The sequence below is a fragment of the Equus caballus genome, chromosome 9 (assembly GCF_041296265.1).
Source record: "Equus caballus isolate H_3958 breed thoroughbred chromosome 9, TB-T2T, whole genome shotgun sequence".
In the NCBI taxonomy this organism is placed as follows: domain Eukaryota; kingdom Metazoa; phylum Chordata; class Mammalia; order Perissodactyla; family Equidae; genus Equus; species Equus caballus.
The window spans coordinates 67,705,549-67,721,574 of NC_091692.1; the positions used below are offsets into that span (position 1 = coordinate 67,705,549).

Here is a 16,026-nt window from a genome sequence, read left to right on the forward strand (position 1 = left end):
GTGAGAATTAGCAACCCTCAAAGAAATCATTGCTTAAAATCCAAAACCAAAAAACCCTACCGCCAACAGGTGCCAGTGTCTACCCCCTTACGTACTTTCCAGAAAACAAGTAGAAGAATAAAGTAGCGCGGGGTACAATGATAGTGGGGATATTTCCAAGACACTGACTAAAGGCTCACTGCTAAGATCACTGAAGGAGGAATTTCGGACATTCCAGCTCCTGAAAGAATTGTTTGGGGCAGGTGGATATTTGTTAAACATCAGTTTTATATGATAATTAAATACTAATATTTAAAATGTGGCTGCTTATGTGTGATTGTGCCAGTTTACAATCACTATAAAATAAATATAATTAGCTGCCATGTCTCCAGAATACCTGGGAAATAGTACAATTTGCTTAAAGCAACTAACACAAATCACTGATTTTAAAAGAAATATAATAAGGTATTCAGCACAGCAAACAGAGGAGCAACAAGAATTCCTTTTTTGATGCTCTCTTCTTCATATAAAAATTTCAATACCTACATTCCTGACAATTCTGAAAGTTTCAAAAGAAAATAGGTTTCCTCTCTCTTCCAAACTACTCTTGAGGTTGGCATGTATAAAACAGACCACATAAATTGCAACTCAAATGTAAACAAAATGTAGAGAAATAAAGAACACATGTCTAAAGCATATTTTTTGACCCTGTCCTACTGAAAATGTGCTTATTTCCTGCTCTCAATTTAATCCATCACAATCTACAACCATCTTTAGTCATATTTTCTAATACCTAGTCCGCATGTTGCTGTCAGTTTATATACAGAAAACAAAGATTAGAGAGATTTTATTACTATTGCCTTTTAAAAAGTAGATGTTTGCAGAGACTCAGGTTCTAAGTTGCTAAATAATATTTTCTTTTATTTCCTACCAAGTTAAAAGTCACTTTAAAAAAAAAGGAGATAATCGTCAAGTAATGTCTTTTAGAGGAGTAAGTTATTTCAAATTGAAATAGTACGCAGTAGTCGATTCCATATTTAGACTTTAGCAGAGTCCTAAGCAAATACAACTAGGGCTTCAAGAATTGCACCATATTGTTACTAATAACTGAGGTATGGTAAGTTAAGGCAGCCACGAGTAGGAGACACAGAAAGCTATCTTAGCATATATCAAAACATGGCCTAAATTACTTTAACAGTCTGATTGTTTAAATGTATCAGAAAGAAAAAAGCCATACTGGACACAGAGCCACTAGACGTGGGGGTGGGATTCAGACCCCAGTGCTTCTTTGCAGGCCAGGGAGCAAGGGGACAGAGAAGTGCTGGATGTGGCTCAACACAGGCTGCCTCAACCGGAGGGCGACTTTGAAAGATTAAGAATGAAAAGAACATTCTTGAGGTCCCACATTTTTCCCCCCAACAAACTAAGGACCAATGACAGTAAAACTAAAGACCAGGTCTTTGTAGGGGCAGCTGAATCAAAGCAAAGCCAGCGGCTCAACACTTTGGCATTTATGAAAGACCTCTGCGGTATGTTTCACTAGCTATTTAAAGCTGGAAGATGTTGGGAACGGGTGGTGATGGCAGGGTGTCACGTTTTTAAAAAGCATTTGTAGAGCAAAAGTAAAATGATGCATTGGGTAAACAGAGAAATAGTTTCAAGTTGGCTACTTCGATGTTGGACAACCATGGCTTTATCTTCGATTTTTATTACAACGAACAAGGAAAAGGCCTAGAAAAACTTGGGTTTCCAAGGCAGCAAGACATTGGTCCTGTCTTGGCTCTGCCACTAGAAACATGCTATGTATCACCCTGGACCAGCCAGAGCCTCCCTGGATCTCAGTTCCTTCCTCTTCCCTAATAAACAGTGAAAGAATCAAGGATATTATTAAACATAGCCATTAAGTCAAAAGCCAAAAAATTTTCCCTTAGGTCTTCAAAATATCTTCACTCAGATTTCTCATCAAATGTTACTCTCTCAATTTCCCTGAACCCTACAGGAAATAGTACACTCCTGATCCAATCTTTCACCAGCTCCTTCTCCTGCTTTATTTTTCTTTGCAGCCCCATCTCCACATGAAATTACGCATTCACCCACCTATTTCTTTATTGCCATATCCCCACTAGGAAAAGCTCTGTAAGGACTCTCTGAGCATTATCATGCCTAGACCAATGATTGGTACATAATGGTGCTCAATAAATATCTGATTAATCAATTAAAATAAGTTGTCATAGGACTTTACAAAATAATGAGGAATCTCATACAGATGGGACAGAATATTTCAGGTTGAGGTTATGTTGGCCAATCTCATGAACGAGAAGATTACAGCCACCTCCAAATGACATTTTCCTCTGTACATAAACATCATCCAACTTTGTGCCTCTGAAACCATGATTTTGTTCTTCCATTTGTCGTTTAAATATGATCACAGCATGCTTATATTTTTCTATTAATACATTGCCTAATGTACAACATGGTCCAGACTTGAAATTCCTTCCATTTAAAGCTGCATGTTATATATTAATAAATTTTCTCCAACAGGATGAACTCAACTAATTAGCATGCTCAAGATGGGAACAAAGGGAAGTGATATCTGCAATAAGTACAGTCTATTTTTAAGTAGTCCATTCTTTTTTCCCCTTGTTTTCTCCACTCGTTCAATTTTTTTTTCTCTCACTCATCCATCTTTCTTTTTTTTCCCCATGGTCTTTTATGATTCTCTCTTCTCTTTCTCCATCCTCCTGCTGTCTTGGTAACTAAAAATCACAAGTCGTATACAGATTTAAAGAGAGTCTTGCTTAGTCTTTGAGGGTTGTAAGGGAGTGGGAGGAGGGAAGAGAGGAGATAGGGAGGACGAGGGTGAAAGTTGCCAGAAGTGACAGGCTTGGCAAACGCACAGCTCAGCTATTAGAAAAGTGTTCAATTCTTTCGCTGTGAAGCAACACTCTTGGGCTTAACAAGTTTCTTCCTTACCCTTCACATGACAACCACAGAACTTGCCCATATCTTTTAGCAATCAGTCTTAGAATCATCAGATTTTAGAACTGGACTGGATTTCAGAGATGTCCTACCCCAATACCCTCAATTTACAAATGAGAAAATAGAGGCCAAGAGAGGTTAAGTGACTTGCCAAGGGTCACAGAATTAATGAGTTGACAGGGCGCAGAGACCCAATCTCCTGACCACCAGACCAGAATCCTGAAGACTCCGAATCAAAAAAGCCCAAGAAACTCTACAGGTTATGTCACCGGAAATCTAATCAAAAAGAAACGTTTAGGAATGAACACGGAGTAACTTCAAGTGTAAATCAACCCACAACTTGAGTTATTTCCAGATATTCTTTCACTTTTAAAAAGCAAATAAGTATATGATAATTAAGGAGAAAATAGGCTAAAGCATTACACTGATGTGTTTTTTTTTCTTAAATCTCAGTCATTTATTTTCTCATTATTAATAGTTTTCAGTGTAATATCTTATACACTTAGTGACTATTCCATTTCACTGACCTCTAACTTACGCTTTCCCGTAATGGAAAGCAGCTGATCGTAATGTGCCAGTGCTTTAGTGTGAAGGAGGTTACGGCTGCGTTTGTGTGCAATCAGGTTAAGACTGGCTCCAACGGGAGAAAAATCCATACACATGTTGAAAAGATCTGGAAAACGCCTATATTCCCAACCTGATTACGACTTACATTTTTGCATGGTTTGTCAAAGCAGATCACTGAAATCAAGTCAAGATGTAAAATAGGATAAAGTGGTTTTCTTCTCCATTCTTCCATTAATCGCCGTGACCTATGGAAGAAAGGAAACTTTCCCTCTCTTACCTGAGGCAAGGTGGGATACTCCACTGGAAGTTATGCCAATTTTTGCAAATTGGTGCTCAAGTTCCAAAATTAATTTCCTAGTTTTCATTTCTTATGTTTGTAAATAGAAGTTATTTTATTCAGAGTAATTTTGCATTTCTATCAACAATTCTATTTTAATTCTGTTTTCTTAACACATAAAACAAATTCCAACATAGCTTTTAAACCTAGTAATTTTTTAAACTAACTTTTTATATAACTTCAAAGATTATATAAAAATTGAATTTATTCAATTGAAAATGTAGATACAGGGATTAGAGTGATAGCTGGTCTCTCCTAATAAATAATACTCAGTAAAACCTAAATATGAACTAAATCAGAGTTCATTACTGGTTCACTCGTGAAAAACAGAATATTAGCCCCTGGTACATAAGCATTTGTTCTGACGTAATTTAAATTGCTGACAGTGTCAGGTTGTATTCTATTAAGACAGTATACTGTTGTTGGAAGCATAAAAAATTAAAATTCAATAAACATTATAGGGGAACAATCTTATCTACAAAATTCCCAAGCAAGACTGGAGCTAGGTCAAAATAGTTTCAAAGGGGAGGGAAATGTGCTAGCTCTTGTTACACATAAGCGTGTTTGTTATAGGAGCATTTTCAGGTTAATTTTTGCTATTAACGTAAACCACAATTGGAGGACCGCGTTGCTGGAAGAGGAATGGGGTGGGGGGGGGGGGTAGTTATATAAACAATATACAACAAAGAAAGTCTTTATTTCCATTACCTGAATACATCAGGTTTGTTTTTAGGCACAAGGTTGCAGGTTAAATGCTCTCAGCTATCCAAGAAGTGGCTTATTAGTTTTGTAAGAAAATATTTTCTTATATTTTGACTGAAAAATACCCAGTTTAACTGAACAAAACCATCCTTGTTAGTGAAAAGCAGACCCAAAAAAACTTTGTTTCAAAGACCCAGCAAAAAAAAAAAGCAAAACTAATTCAAGAGGAAAAGCTGCCTTCCTAATAGTAGCATCTGAATCTGGATCTAACAGTTCTCAAAGGCTGACTGGAGTCTTCAAGTCTTAAAAGTTTTGTCTTCCTCCACGCATCACAGACATTCTCTATGAGGCAGCATAATACAGATATAAACCCATTTTAAGCAGATATATATTGTCTTTCTGGGCTCTAGCCACAAAGCTGGAAAGCTATGCACCAACAGCAAGAATGAGGCAAACAAAAGTGTTGATTATTTCATAGGGCAATTTTCCACACGCAACTTTCTCTTTCGCTTTTCTATTTGGTGCGCTAGATAAATCCCAACTTCATCTCTGGCAATTTAGCATCCGCTAGTGATAAAATAAATGGTAACAAGCGATTACGCTTTAAGAACCACAGTGACAGCGCTAAGCAGTGCATTTCGACATACTGACTCAGCCTTAACCAGCACCTGAGCTATGTACGCTTCTCCTAATTTGTAAATGGGCCTAATCCTGTTATTACAGAATAATTACTGCAAATCAGCACAATTACTACAAAGACATGAATAAACACACACATACCAGTAGCTGTTTTCTACAAATTATTATCAAAACAAAGAGAACCGGGTAATTGTGGTAACATTAAGACAACATTTACTCTTCCCAGTGTTTGGGCAAGTTTATTTTAAGTTGTCATCTTCAACTAGTAACGATACAGATGATTTTACAGATTCCATAAACCTTTCTAATCTAAACTCTTCTCAACCGAAAGTTGGCGCTTCCCTCAGAGCAACATCTGCAAAGGCCTGATTTCACAAGAACCGCTTTTATAGTACATTAGCAAAAAAAAAAATCCGGCACACACACAATGCGTTTAGAAATCTCATTTTAGAAAGCTCATTTTGTAATGTACTCTTCTAAATTATTTTCAAGGTATCATGAAAGTAAATGAAACATTCACTTTATATTCTTCACAATTTAAGCATTCATCCCTAAGTAAGTACAATGTGGAACTTTACTCTCTCACCAATGTTATTATCAAGTTTCCTTTGTGGATAAATACTCCCTATTGGGAGGGAAGGTGGTTTAGGAGGAGGAGAATTCAGACAACACCCAGCCCACGATAGTGATTATTCAAACTCACCTCCTGGACAATGCCTCATGGCCATCTTACATCTTCTGGACTCAGCGATGGTTGGACATGGTATCGTGTCTTTTGCAGGCTTTTTAACTATTTGCCGTGTTCTGGTTTCCAGACCCCATTTAAATCCACATGTGCGATTATTTCTGCTACAAGTTCCCCATTCACTCCAATGACCAACTTCACATCCTTCTAACAAAGATAAAAAAAAAAATACAAACACAGATAACAATTTGACATCCACTTGCTCCACTGTCATTCAATTTATACAGCAGTGTTTCTCCACTCCCCTTACCTTCAGACACCAAAAATTAAGTTGTACAGCCCACAAAGACCTATATTTGCCTTTCAGGAACTTTAATTCTTTGGGCCATAGGGTTACTTCCATCTACAACAAACAATTGTCAAGTAAGTAATTTAAAAACTATTACTTTCTATTTGTCTTAGTTCATTTTTTGAAGGGATGCTACTGGTCCATTCTAAAGACACTGAAATACATAACCTTTAAAGATTCAACAGCTAAAACCTATGGTAGAAGATTATTTTCATACCATGACAGAAGACAAAATTTTACAGGTTAATTCTGAATGCCCCCACTGAAATTCACGAGTGTGTTAGTTTTATTCTGGAAGTAAGTACTTCGTGAACAGGATAGGGAGTTTGTTCCCCGTTTTCTGATTATCTCAATTCTTTCAATAGGAAACCACAGTATTTCTTATTCCCTAAATTGGTGCTATACATTATCATAGTTTGAAAAGTCAACAAACTGGTCAGGTATTTGAAAATGGGTGTTTTTCCTAGATTTATAAAGACTTTTAGCATTCCCTTTTGTAAGTTCATATAATGGAAAAGTAGGCTACCCTTCAACCCCCTTGTGGGGGGTGGGTGCAGCATGGAGGGAATAAAAGAATAAAAATATGCAAAGCTAAACATCTTCATCAAATTCACCATTAAAAAGCCCCTTCACACTAGCAGATGAGGACCCAGGCCCAGAGTGCACACACAATCAATATTTTAGCATTCCAGATCTCTGCAGGCTTCATGGTTACTCTTAGATTTTTCAAAGCTATTTAAGATTTTTATTAAGGGGAATGCATAGAACTCTATTTGTAATTTGTTTATATTTAAGGGTTTCATAAGTGTTTCCACTGAACATTTGCAATGGGTGTGGGTTCTGCCTCTCAAAAGCAAATTCAACATTCTGAATATGATCTTCCAGTGACTTTATTTTTTTAATAATGTCACCTGCATGAAAGTATTAACTCACATGTAAATAGGAGCATAAGTACACATTTCTTCAAAAACCTCTGAATTAAATGTGTTCTCTGCAAGCTTTCAAATATATAATTACTTCAGCAATATTTCTGCAGGAAAAAAGTTCAATTTTCTTTTAAATCTCCATTTTAAGGAGATAGAAAGTTTCATTTATAATACATAGCTCTGTTGTACATCATATCAGATGTATAACATGTCAAATGCAATTCAGGGATCGGGGTGAGAGCAGTGAAGATGCCATTACACCTAAGATTAATTCAGACATTCGTCAAAATGTAAGTCCTGACATCTCTACCTTTTCATCAGTGGTATAAAAATACCAAAGTGTTTTTCAAACACTCAAAAAATGTAAAATTTATAAAATATGCACTCCTAATTATTATTCACAAACAGTAAATATGTATATGTTAAATCATGCATTCTAGATATCTAAATTTAATAAAAGTAAAATTGTTTTAAAGCACTTTGCAACATGCAGCCAATCATCAATAAGATATGTTTGGCACAAAAAATTTCTTTCCAATTGATTTTTTTAAACAAATGCCTAAGCAAGAATCTCTATAATTAATATACATAACAAAAGTGATAAGATAGTTAACCACATGGTACCGACTGAAAACTTTTTTCCTCAACAAAAATGTTTTTCTCTAACAGTAACTAATAATTTAAGATAATTTAGAAATGGATGTATTACACGGATAACAGAAACATCATCATCACCATCTAAAAAGTTTCACCTAGCAAACATACGACTAGGAAATTTTGTAGCACGATGTAATGAGACTACTCAACATCATGATGCCTAAGAATTCAGAAAGTCAGCAAAGAACTTAAATAATTTTCAGTTCTAATTAACAACAAGAGAACCAATTTGTTTTTAGGTTGAATATATCCAGCATGTTTTCAAAAAACAGGTGAAAGTTCAAAAAAAAGTTGAAGTTTGAAAGCTACATGAAAAACTACTCACCCACACATTCCATGGTTTCATCTAATGGTGCAAAACCATCTGGACATTCATCAAAGCAACGGCCTCTATGCAAATAAAAGCCTACTTTGCACTTGGTACAAAAGTCTTTGCTAAAGCAAGAATCACAGTTTTCTATTCTGCATCCTAAAAACAATTTTAAAGAGAAAAAGAAAATTTCAGTCAAAGCAGCTTACTTGTTTTGCAAATAAAACTTTCACAAACTCACTGGTTAGTTCAATCGAAATTCAAGTGGTCAGAGAAATATGCGGTCAACTCATTTGTTTCCTAATATTAGCCATCTCATTCTAAATAACTCCTACTGCTTCCAACAGCTCACCACATCAATAGGCTAAGAAAAAAATTGCAGCCCAAGGCCCTGGGCAGCTTGAGACCCTTCCGAAATTTTTGCAACTCCAAATGGGATTAAAACAAAGAATTAAAAAGAAAAAGAAAATATCCCCACTACAAATTACATCACTGCTGGGACTGAAGTCTGTTCTGCCCTTCAAAAGACTTACAATGATAAACACAATGGGAATACTCCAACTAGTATCTTCTGCTTCAGGACAGAAAAATAAAATTCTGTTTAATACTAGCCAAGGCCAGCATTTACTAATCAGAAGGTATCATAACTCAGAAGGGTAGTTTTTAGGTCATTTTTTTGAAAACCTTCAATGTTCCAAAACCTTTACATGCATCTCCATTTAGTTTTCAGAATAATCCTACAAGATGGGCAGCAGTATCCCTATTTTTCAAATAAGGAATTTGAGACTAAGAGACATTGAGTCAAATAGCTAGTAGAGGCTGAGCTGGTTCTTAAAGCCCCCAAAACTAATTGCCTTCTAAATCTGTTCTCTTCTCTCTATAATGCACAAACTGAGTTTCGCTAGGAGCAGTTTGTGAAACAGAGTGCTGTCAGGTGTGCTAGGTCTGAGTTTGAATCCCAGCTCTGCGACTCTGGACAATGACATGCCTCTCTGAGCCTCTTTTTCCTTCAGTATAAAACAGGGATGTCGCTGACTTTACAAGGCTCTTGTGAGGATTTATAACAATACATGTAAATCAACACTGCCCATAATAGGTAGTCTGCACAGAGAGGTAACAGTAGATTAGAAACATGTATTTTTCCCCTAAACCACACACATTACAATAAGGTGTAAAAAGATGCAATAGCTTAGAGGCTTGTATTCTAGGTCAGATTCCCTGGTAAGTCAGTAACATCTGTGTCAGAGATAATTGGCTTGCACAGGTGAAAATAAATTTACTCTACACTACTCTTTCCAGGAGAAAAAAGGAGAGAAGTTTGGAGGATTGGTTAATTGAAAGGTCAGGTTTTCAACACATTACAGTGCATTATTACTTGTAACAGGTTTAACTGATGGCAATTAACAGCATGTAAAGCTCTATGAAAACTCCATGGCATCACTTTCATTCAACAAGCCTCTGAGTGCCAGCACTGTATTTGGTGCTTCAATGATTCAGAAGAGCTTTAAAATTGATAGTTCTTGCAAGCAAAGAGATAATAGAAGAGAAAATGAAACCAAAACATGAAATCACTGAATATTAAAATTTTGCAAATTGAGCAAATAAAGCCAGAAAGTAGAATTTAAAGGCTAAAAAAATTGTTAAATAGATTACATTGTAAATAATAAGTTTCTAGACCTATAAAGAGAAAATGGTAACTCTTCACCTTTCAGCTTTGAGTCTAAACAGAACTTCATATATTACATGACCACCATGAAACAGCTAAGTCAACCTCTAAAATGTTACCAAATTTACAGTTGGAAAGCCGACTAAGTGTTAGTGAAAGTCCATAGTCAAATTACACTATAGCTCTCTTGGGGGAGGATGGTGGGCACAGAAGAAGTTTATCACTCCATAAAAGGTTCATTTGTAGTCTTAAGACTATAAATGCTGTAAACCATATTTTAATAAAACACTGGTCTATAGCCGGTCAGTAGTTTCTTAATCATGGTCAAAATACATGGCTGTCATGTCCACAAATTGTGGGTTTTCTTGCTACATTTTTTTCAAAAGCAAGCAGCCCATCCTGTTAGCAGAATTATCTTCCAAGAAATAATGATAAACATTCCAGAGGATAAAACAGAACTAAAGGGTGAAGAGAACGAAGCATTTATATTTAAATTTAAAAAGACTACACACTCCATAAATCAGCTGTTATCTACAAGGTCTGATTTTTCTTTAAAACATAGCCTGCACCAATCAGCTTTTTGACAAAAAGTTATAGCAATAAGCATTTGGAAATAATTTTACAACATCCTTCGCTGGTCTTTATTGTTACTTGTAGCTCTCTCTCCTCATTTCGTTCCATGCTCCTGATACCAGTTCACAGAACGTGGAATTTCTGAAATACCTAACATTCTCTGTAAAATCCCTTAGGACTTCTTCAGGCATAAATCCTGCTAGAAGAAAGCTTAATTATTTATCCTCAAATTTAAGAATAAAAATCTGATGCATTCAAATTGTAAAATACTACAACCACGAAAACCCATGAGGTGAATTATAAGCAATGACTGAGAATGAGCTCTAAGACTTATCATTATGTGAAAAAGGCAAGTCGCAGGATGTAGAGAATATGATGCAATAAAACTACATATGTACGTGTGTGGATATGAGCAGCTGAGAGAAGTTAGTTTGGGAAGGGGGGTGGTGGAATTTTGAAATGTTAAAAATTACGTATTTCTGAATCACATGAATCTTTTATAATTGTAATGCATTTATGTATTAAAAGTAAAATAGAAAGTTATTTCAATATACATTGGTGACCTACTTAAATTTACAGAAAATACCACTATATTAACATTCCAAAATAAACTCTTAACAGGCACAAAAGAGTAACAGAATATTCTATCCCAAATTTTTTCAGATTGGGTGCATGAAATTATACCCCTTATACGATAATGCTGAACCTGACTGAGCCTTCAAAATACACAATCATTTGGCCATCTCTTGCCAGCATCCTTTGTTTTCATCTGTTCAACAGTGCTTTCTCTTCGTTCAAATCATTAGGGGAAAAACCTAAACCTTTTTTATTCAATAGAGCATTCAAACAAATCTTTGATTGGTGCCAAGCCCTAACACCATCTGAAGCTCCTCTGACCTTCCTGATCTCAGCCACTCTTTGCTGCAACATAAAACCAACGCAGGCGGCCTGTAGGCTCAGCAGCCTGAACTGACACAACTCATCTAATCACAAACACCTGAGAACCGAATGCTTTTTCAAGCTAGCAACCGCAGAAACCACCTCCCCTGCAAATCTGCATCTTGACATGCTTTAGCATCTGAAAATCTTTCCTCACTGGCTCCAGGTCCATCCACAACCTCCTGCCTTGTTCAGCCACTTCTCCCGGAACTAACTCTTCTGCTTTGGAGAAAACCACTATCGGGTCGGCCCTCATAGTTCTATACCTTCCCCTTAGCCCTGGAGCTACTCTCCCAAAATTTTCTTAAGCTTGTTTTCTTTAAATAATTGGGATTCACATTAACTCTATTAACTCCTTTTTTATATAAAAGTAAAACATTCTCATTATAAATAAAAATTTAAAATAGAGCAGAAAGTTTAAAGGAAAATACACAAATACTCTTCCTCACCTGAATGGCACATCAGCCTACCACCCAGAAATAGCCACTGTATTCATTGTCCTGGAAAATCTGGATGTACATTTTATAAATAAACGAGTTTTAAAACACCAGTGGGATCATACAATAGATTGTTAAACCTTAGAAAACTTTAGACTGCATAAGAAAACAGGTGTATCAAAGTTTACAAAACATGGGTCTTTTCTATAAAACTCTGGGCTTTAAATCCTTATTCAGAAATATAAGACCCTGGTTTAGCCAACTTACATGCTTCTAAATTACAGTGCCTCCTCAAAACTGTAATCCACCAAATGAGAACTGCCAATATCGGTTTAAGAAAAATTACTGTCCAAGTGAAACTGTGTTCAAATGTGGTCTGACGAGGCTGTCATTTGGCAAGAGGGGCTTATTCTGGCCAAGAGACAGAAAAATAGACTGGATACCCATTCTCCTGCACTCCCATACTACCCATACAGGCTCCATTATAACATTTTTCAAATTATACTGTAGTTACCTTCAACAGCTCACTTCAAACATTCTCCAAAAATGGAGTATGTGCCAAGTATTGTGACAGATGCTGCAAACATAAAATTATAATACCCATTCCCTGTCCTAGAGGTGCAAAAACCAAGGAGAGGGGGCTAAGTGGTACTCACAGGGTATTGCAACACAGCATAGTAGATATTAGAGGCAAGTGCTGGGTACATTAGAAGCAGAGAAGATAGATCCATTTCTGTTTTGCCATTACAGTGTTATTTTTTTCAATCTGTGAATCCTTTGTTTCTAACACAGTACTGGACACACGGAGTTTTAATGCTTGCCAAGTGAACTAACATGAACGCCATGTAAAAACTCAATTCCTTTATATTTAAAAACTCATTTGAATGCTAAGTATGAGATTGCTTGCACATGCACTGTAAATATAAAAAAACCATAGTGGCTGTAAAGGACTGCAAACTTTATTGGAGCAACGAATAGTCCAACACCTGAAAACAATTGTAATAGAGCATGTAAGTATTGAAGTGTGGCAGGTAATATGTGCTATGAAAGTTGGAACCTCAGCTGAGCAGGTTTTAGAGAGACAAAGGGAAGACAAGAGTCCTGGCAAGGGCGATTCTGTTCATAATAAGGCAATGGAGAAAATCCACATGGTGCATGACAGGCCCAACGAAGAGCGGTTTGAATGAACTGGAGGGTAGGTAGAGGGATGGTTACTCAGGTTTTCATTACTGTGGGTGAGGAATTTCACTTCTTATTCTACTTAGCTTCAAAAAAGGAGGTAAAATATAAATTATTTGTACTTGGGGGGTTTTAAGTAACAATGAAAATTAATAAAAATGAAGTTGGCTCCAGATTAGGGCTTGGTCTGACTAGTAGTGAGAAGTTCCCATAGATTCTTGAGCATGAGAGCAACATGACCAGGATGGTACCGAATTTGTTCCCTCATTTCAACAGATAAAAGCCCCTAGGGGCCAGGCCTCATGATGGACAGCTAGAGGCAGGGATGAAAAAGCAAGGTTCCTGTACTTCAGCATCTTTGGTTTACTAGAAGGAAAGGTACATAGGCAGGCAATGAGATACTAATAATGTAGTTACTCTGAAGTATACAGAATAAGTGGAGGAGTGCGTATTTTGAGAAAACTAAGCTTCCCGAAATAAGGAAGAACGTGAAAGTAAGGAAAACGGCTGAGAGGCTCAACACCCTTAAGAGGTAATAGTCGTGAGAAAAGGAGCTAGGATGAATCAATAGAACGGACACTGGGTGGAGGAGAAGATGAAAAACAGAGAAGCCAAAGAACCGCCTCTTCCTACAGTGCCACACCTCTCTCAGGGACTTGGCACACTGCGAGTTAGTTTTGTTTATCTCCTCAGCAAAATCTTGATGACAAGAACCATCTCAATTGACTATCTCAGCATAGCCAATCATATAAACAAAAGAAATTTAAAACCTTAAAAGCAGAGAAAAGCCAACCTTTGTGAAACCCAACTGTGAAACTGTACCTCTATATATTACAATGAATTATTAGAGAAAGGGAAGCAATCAGTGAGGTAGAGAGGATCACAGACACACACTGAGGAATCCATTCTTGTTATTTCTTGATCATCAGGGCTGTGGGCTTCAGGCTGCCTTAGCACACCATGCGAATCTGACTGCTTATTTTTCCTCAAGTACCCTTTATTGTCAAAGCACCAGCATCTCCATTCAGAATGTGGCCGACACTGACACCCACTAGGGGCATTTAGTCTTCAGACTGCAGTTGCAAGGATCAAAGCGCATCAAGCCAACCCCTGGAAAATCCTAGCGGTTACTCTACTCAGTATATGCTAGAATTCGAATAGAAATTAAAGGGACAGGTTATTCAAAGACATTTGAAATCAGACTTTTAGCAATTTTTCACACAGAAAGTACTTGATTGTGCAACTTAATGAGGTTTCCTAAAATTGTTTAAATATTTTTTAGGTGTCTCTAACAACTTCAAATACTGCTGTTTAACATTCCTTCTCAAAACTTGCAATGGTTTATAAATACCCTTAAATAAAGTCTTTAAGCTTTACCTCACCAAAATCATGCATTTCTAACATGGACGTTTGCAGTAATCCCATTAGAGCAGGGACTATGAGAACTATGACCTAAAATCTAAAATTACATTTTTTGTGTAGCATAGTTTAGTTACACACAGCTCATTAGAAGCTTCATTATGTTGCAGCCTAAAGAAAATAAAGGACAGAATCAGAGGTTTCAGGAATCAATGTTTCATACTTACAACTGAACTATTTGAGTGATGACACAGAAAACCAGCATTACTAAGTTAATAGAAGATCCAGAGTAGAAGTCTGTGTAAAACCCATTGGAATGGGTTTAAGTCAAGATTGCCTTTATTATTTGGGAGAGTTAGCATAGGATGAAATTCAACTATGTCAAGGGCAGAATAGGAGACAGAACAATAGTCAAAGGCAGCAAATAAGAACTATGTTGTGAACATAGTGGCCTCTCAAATAATACAGTGGTTAGCAGATTTGAGGTTAGAATCTTGGCTTACTGTTATGTGACTGTGGGCAAGTCAGTAATGCTCACTTTGCCTCAGCACTCTCATCTATAAGGAAGAGGTAACATCGGTCCCTATCTCAGAGTTGTTGAGAGGATTCAGAGGCTTAATAAAGGCAAAGATTTTAGCACAGTATCAACTATGTAATTAGTGATTAAAGAATGTGAGCTATTATGAGTGTAAAAATTTACCAACTAGGACAGTCCAAGATGGCAGATGGAAGGGAGCGCAAGCAAGATACCAGGATACTCCACATGGAGTGCATATGGGTGTGTAGATTTATAATTAATGACTTTAATTAGTTATATATATATATGTATGTGTATATATATACATGTATATACGCACTACTCAAATAAAAGGCATTATCCAAAGACCACTATCTGTAATAAATATAGTGGCTTTACCTTTGTTTAGGTCATGCAGCTAAACAAACTGAACATAATCACTTATTAAGCACCTACATGGAAAGTCATCTACTTCAAACATTTGGAACCAAGATTTAGGAAAACAGATCTAAATGTAATTTTGACCTTAATAGGGGAAAATAACAACCTCTCTGTGCCCTACTCTCCTCACCATCAACAGGATGGGAAAATACCCAACCTACCTATATCAGATGATTGTTTGGAGTATCAAATTTAAGATGAGAACAAAAAAGAATAGGTGAAAGCTACCACACAAAAACTATCACTCCCTAGAGCCAAATAAGCCTATCCTTCAACAGACACTGCTTGAAATTTGCAGGACCGCTTTCTAAGCACCAGGAAGATGTTCAGTTTATGAAGTGCATTAAAAGTGGTCTATCATGGCCACTGGGCAGTGAACACAAGGATAGTAAAATCCTGGCCTCGGCAAAAACTTTAGTTCTCAAATAGCAATTAGGTAGGATGAATGGACTCCAACCAGAAATTTATACGTTGTTTTTCAGATAGAGATATGCCAAACTTCTATTATTCTTCTACTGTTTCAACTTCTGAGGATATATACGCTGTCAGAAGTAATTTTTTTTCTCCTAACTCATTTTAACTTAAAGTGTTACAATTCATCTAAAAAAATTAAAAGAAGGCGCTGGCCCTGTGGCCGAGTGGTTAAGTTCGTGCGCTCCGCTGCAGGCGGCCCAGTGTTTCGTTGGTTCGAATCCTGGGTGCGGTCTTGGCACTCACTGCTCATCAGGCCATGCTGAGGCAGCATCCCACATGCCACAACTAGAAGGACCCACAACGAAGAATAT

The 16,026-nt window shown here is 36.8% G+C and overlaps 1 protein-coding gene across 4 annotated transcripts in view; it reads right to left on the minus strand.

The window, feature by feature from the left end:
- Window positions 1–16,026, minus strand: part of RSPO2 (R-spondin 2) — a 148,540-nt gene that overhangs the window by 44,089 nt on the left and 88,425 nt on the right. For all 4 annotated transcript variants that reach the window (XM_070221271.1, XM_070221270.1, XM_070221272.1 and 1 more), the window contains 2 exons: window positions 8,146–8,289; window positions 5,907–6,095 (listed from right to left, as the gene is read on the minus strand). In XM_070221271.1, coding sequence (XP_070077372.1) covers window positions 5,907–6,095; window positions 8,146–8,289 — 333 coding nt within the window. The remainder of the gene's footprint in view (window positions 1–5,906; window positions 6,096–8,145; window positions 8,290–16,026) is intronic.